Source organism: Phalaenopsis equestris, unplaced genomic scaffold (assembly GCF_001263595.1).
Source record: "Phalaenopsis equestris unplaced genomic scaffold, ASM126359v1 Scaffold000240, whole genome shotgun sequence".
In the NCBI taxonomy this organism is placed as follows: Eukaryota; Viridiplantae; Streptophyta; class Magnoliopsida; order Asparagales; family Orchidaceae; genus Phalaenopsis; species Phalaenopsis equestris.
The window spans coordinates 656,876-662,822 of NW_018164682.1; the positions used below are offsets into that span (position 1 = coordinate 656,876).

Here is a 5,947-nt window from a genome sequence, read left to right on the forward strand (position 1 = left end):
TACGAGAGCATAAAATATCCCCCACTAATAAAATAAATTAAACAAAAATCAAATAATATAATCTCAACTTTTTTATTTTCTTTTATTCCCTTCATAAAAAATTGAGCAAAGTTTAAATACTAGGCTACTTTGACAAAACAAAAAGAAAAGGTGAGTATCCGATCATATATATAGTAAAATTAAAATTTATAGACTTAGTACATAATTCTTAAACTAGGTGTGAGGAAGAGTGAGAATTACCTCTGGTCATCGAGGCAGAGATGGGGCGAGAGGTGGCAGAGAGCTGTGTAGACGCCGTGGTGATCGAGATGGTATCCGCGTTATGTCGCAACTTCTATTCCGCTGAGCCGGAGGCTCCCCCCCCGCCGTATCGAGGCCATTGGCTACCAGGTTGGCCACCAGCTTGTCGAGAGGTGCTCTTCACTGCTTTTCTAATTTTGATTTCCCAATCTTTTCTATCAGTAGTTGCTCGTTTTACTTGCTAGAATTGATATAGATCTCGAGCCAATGGCTCAAAATTGTTTGGTTTTCCCGTTATGCTGTCAAATGGTTGTTCGCTAAACCCTAGGCTATGTTTCTTGTAGCTTTATCTGTATGTTTATATTGTTAAAGGGATGAGTTCCGTTGAAAAAATGTTGGTTTAGTTTTCTGGGGCTTACAAATGAGTTACGTGCGTGGTGCGACATTATTGGGAATACTGAGAAGGCTGTCTTTGTTCAACTTGAAGTCATCTTGTTTGTCGGGTAAGTTAGAAGCCCATCCAGGTATCCCGGAAACGTTTTTGGGAAGAATTTGGAATATATTATCGTTTAACCTTGTTTGTGACCAGCTTTTGAGGACTTGAAGGGGTTTTGGGTGTAAAACTTGGGTTGTGGTGGACTTGTTTGGAGCAAGAAATGGGTAGGAAATATAATGTAATTGTTTCTGCATTAGCTCAAGGTGCAAAAGAGGTGATTAACGAAATACTGAGCCAGAAATTGATTAGACATGGATGTAGCATAGTTGAGTGCCAAATTATGCAAAAAATATTGTCAATTGCTCTGTAGTTTGTTTTATATTTCTTGCTTATTTATCTAAATAACTTTTTTCTTGGTTGTCTTTGTGGTGTATTGTAGCGGTTCACTTGTGCTTACACCTGACGTTCTCACAATCTATAGTGTTTAACTTTGTAATCAGTATCATTTTTATAGTTTATACACCAGTGTTGTGTATATTTGGTGCTTTATTATGTGAATATAGCTTGTTTAGTTGAGCTAAATATTATATTGAGCTTATTAATTTATTGCTCACTTATCATTGTATGTTTTTATGACTATAATTGAGGTTGATTAACTTTATCATATTTTTATGATTATAGTTGTAGGTCGACTAACTTGATCACAAATTTTAGTATGCTAATGCTCCTTAATGGCACGTATTTTGCTTTTATTTCATTTATTCTTTTTTAGCATTACATATTTCATATGCATCGTATACAACTCCGACTGTATGTTTATGTAGTAAGTATGATTGCTTTGTTCCACACACTTGATTGTGAGAGATAAAATTGGCAGAGTTTTGAAAGAATTTCTGAAGTGCCTTCACACACCTCACTACCTTCCTTCTTAGTGTGTTTTTTAATATTTCTGAATGCAAGTGGTAGGCTTTTTAGATCACCCAAGAATAGCGAATTGACTTAGAAAATAAAATCAAGGGAAGTTGCTTGATGCAATCAGGTTTCAAGAAGAGAGCAAGCTGAGTGAGGTTTACATTAGGATGAAGTATGCGAGGATAAGAGAGCTTCAATTTTCATTCATCAGCCAATTCATCCCAAAATAGAAGCTATGAATTCCTTTATATAGAAGTAGGATACGAATGATAAGATTGACGTGAAATGGAATCCAATCATGTCTGTCAATTTAAATTCAAATTTAATATTATCCAAAAGAATGATAATTCTAATTTTAATCAAAATAAATCCTCAACTTAGTTTCTTATGCACCATTACATGTATCTGGCTGTTCTCCATGAACCCATACGTGGTTAAAGTACATGATTTATCTTCCCTTCGTAAGCAGCCTTGATTCTGATCATAGACAAGGAGTTATTTTGATAGCTACAGTAACATATTGCTGCCTTAGCCAGTCTGTGTTATTGGATAGCTTCACTTCTAATTCAATATGTGCTGCCAACAATCTTAGTTTTGGGGCTTCATACAAAGTGAAGCAACTTTAGTGTGTAAGGAAGATTGTTGAAAATCTAGCACAACAAGATTAAAGGAGATTGAAGGAAAAATAGGATTGAGGTGGCTCAGCTCTACAAGCATGCATTAATGGAACACAACACTAATCTTTTTCCTTTTTTAAAATTATTATTATTATCATTATCATTGCATGAAATCAACATACTTTATTCGGATAGCACAAATCTTTGATATGGGAGAAAAGATGAGACTTTTAGGGACTGTTTGTTTTGATGTAAAATTGTTGTAAAGTAAAATAAATGCAAGAATTTTGAACTTCTATTGTTTGGTAATCAATAATTTAAAAGTAAAATAGAAATACCAGGGAATTATAAATTCTGAGACCAGTTAATAAACCCCGCATTACAAACTTGCTTGAAATTGAGCGTAAATCAATTTGCCGCGCTACTTATAGCCTTTGCTCACATGTGCTTTTCTGCAAAAGGGATTTGCTCCTTTCATTTGCTGTCTTGCTCGCCTTCTCCTTCATTTGCAGCTGCCTCGCAGTATTTTTTCCTTACGTTCGCTGCAAATAAGTTGTTGGCGTGTGTTCGCTACCTCTCGCAGTCCTTCTCCATCATGTGCTGATGCCTCATAATCCTCCTTCCTACTTTCCGGCGTTCACTGCTACATTGCGATCTTTCATTTAGTGCTCTGCCCTGCTGTGATTATTCTGGTAAATTCCTTCATTTCTAAAGAAAGCGGGATATGCGTGCTTGGTTGTCACGGTATCTTGACTTTATTGAGAATTTTCTGCTAGCAAATTTGCTGCTTCCCTGTTCTAAGTACAACTCTCCTCATTTCAATCTGTAATCATTTGTTTACTTTTCTTTGTTTAGTTTCTCTATGAGTAGAATAATTGCAGCTGGAAGTTTCTTTCTTATAAAGATATTTGGTTCATTTTTAGCATAGAGTTTATTTTTGCTCTGTCTCCGTGTGTATGTTGCCATGTCATGCATGAAGCTTCATTTTGATTCAGACATATACTTTGCTATTATATTTTTCCAAGTTATGTTCTTTCTTAAAAATATTAAATTTTTTCACATTTACCATCTCTTTATATGATAAAATTTAGAAGAAAAATATACTATTACTAGTGATAATTAATAAATTTTTTATTGGAATAAGATTATAGGCAACTAATGAAAATGTAAGATGAAAAATAAGTGTTATTACACCAATTATAAAAAGTTCACATTGTATTGTGAGCATTAACTTTAAGGTTGTTATATTAATTTATAAATAATGGTAATAATATAGTAATAATTATATGATATATTAATTCACATATATTTTATTACAATTATTTAAATAAATATAAAAAATAATTCATTTGTATTTATTTTATAAACAATCAAACAAGCTCAAGTATTTTGAATATACTGTTTTTACTTTACTTTACATGTATGTAACCAAACAAAAAAAATAATTTTCCTGTATTTATTTCACAGACAACCAAACAGTCTGATAGATATATAATACACTGCATTCTATTTTACTTTGTATTATTTTTCAGACAACTAAATAGCCCCTTAAATTTAAATTCAAGTTATGTTCTTTCTTAGAAATATTAAATTTTTTCACATTTAAGATCTCTGTATATGATAAATTTTACAAGAAAAATATACTATTACTAGTGATAATTAATTAATTTTTTTATTGGAATAAGATTATAGGCAACTAATGAAAATGTAAGATGAAAAATAAGTGTTATTACACCAATTATAAAAAGTTCACATTGTATTGTGAGCATTAACTTTAAGGTTGTTATATTAATTTATAAATAATGGTAATAATATAGTAATAATTATATGATATATTAATTCACATATATTTTATTACAATTATTTAAATAAATATAAAAAATAATTCATTTGTATTTATTTTATAAACAATCAAACAAGCTCAAGTATTTTGAATATACTGTTTTTACTTTACTTTACATGTATGTAACCAAACAAAAAAAATAATTTTCCTGTATTTATTTCACAGACAACCAAACAGTCTGATAGATATATAATACACTGCATTCTATTTTACTTTGTATTATTTTTCAGACAACTAAATAGCCCCTTAAATTTAAATTCAAGTTATGTTCTTTCTTAGAAATATTAAATTTTTTCACATTTAAGATCTCTGTATATGATAAATTTTACAAGAAAAATATACTATTACTAGTGATAATTAATTAATTTTTTTATTGGAATAAGATTATAGGCAACTAATGAAAATGTAAAATGAAAAATAAGTGTTATTACACCAATTATAAAAAGTTCACATGTATTGTGACCATTAACTTTAAGGTTGTTATATTAACTTATAAATAATATTAATAAAATAATTATAATAATATGTTATATTAATTCACATATATTTTATTACAATTATTTAAAAAATATAAAAAATAATTCATTTGTATTTGTTTTATAAACAACCTCAAGTATTTTGAATATGTTGTTTTTACTTTATTTTACATGCATATAACCAAACAGAAAAAATAAATTTCCTGTATTTATTTACAAACAATCAAACGGTCTAATAGATGTATAATACATTGCATTCTATTTTACTTTACTTTTTTTTTTGCAGACAAATGAATAGCCCCTTAAATTTATATTCAAGTTTCAGAATCGCATAATACACTTACCCTCACTGTGTATCTTATGCAAAAATAGTCTAAAATTTCTAATCTATTACTATCTCTACTCATAAGTCCTCAGTTTTAGTAGCGTTAACTTCTTAATGAGAGATATTTTACCCCTTATTTTTCCCTAAAGATAAGATGTTTTGCCAATTGTCACTTGCTAAATAAGAGTACGAATATCATGCAAAATGTCTGTAATTATGAGGCTAAAAATGCTTTAATTTTTGACGTAATCAGCAAAAAGAGCAAAGAAAGCCATGATTGTGACTGTATTAAAGCGTCAAGGTTTTCCATTGTGGTGTTTGATATACTGCAACCATTGTAACCGATTATAGCCTGTTTTCTCATTTTGATGCACACAAGCAATATTCATATTCTAGGTCCATGTCTCCCAATGAAGGATGTTATTCATTTAGAAGACCAAATTTAGCATGTAATCTATAACTTAAGTTTTAGTTTTCATCAAGTGATTATTAGGGGTTCTTACATACATACCATTGAATTCAATTATATTCCCATATCTTAAGCCAAAAAAAAAATGTATAGAAAAAATTTCTCTTTTTTCATTCTCTCTTTCAGTGAATGGAGAAGTAGTCTGAATGTCCACAATGCAACAGGGAGTCTCTTTCTCCTTGGGCACAAACAGCAACAATTGCTTCTCAACACAATGCTACTACACTTATCCAATTCACCGATTGTCAAAATCCATCTCCCTTCTCCCTCGTTGCCTCCTCCAACTTTTCACTGTTCATTGTCGTTGCCTTCTCCTCCACTCTGCCCCTTCATCTCCGTCCTCAATGTAGCAAGGAGTGTCTTTATCCTCCAGTACTTGGCACAACAACATCAACTTCTATGATAACCAAAAGAGACGGTGAAAAGGAGCAATATTTTTTATGTATTAATAAGTTTTAAGTGGTAAGGCTATAGATATGTTTTAGGCTTTTAAAGATGAAAGAATACAACAACAACAACAACAACAACAAAGCCTTAATCCCACTACGTGGGGTCGGCTACATGAATCCTTTTTCTCCATTGCGTCCTATTTAGTGTCATATTTTCATTTAGTTCTAGTAAATTAAGAT

General features: G+C 30.9%; 1 protein-coding gene across 1 annotated transcript in view; it reads left to right on the forward strand.

Annotated features, from left to right (window-relative positions):
* The first annotated feature begins 206 nt into the window (after positions 1-206).
* The window catches only part of LOC110023983 (trafficking protein particle complex subunit 6B), a 19,440-nt gene continuing 13,699 nt past the window's right edge, over positions 207-5,947 (forward strand). The window contains 2 exon segments of the mRNA XM_020723663.1: positions 207-353; positions 355-413. Coding sequence (XP_020579322.1) covers positions 261-353; positions 355-413 — 152 coding nt within the window. The 5' untranslated portion in view covers positions 207-260.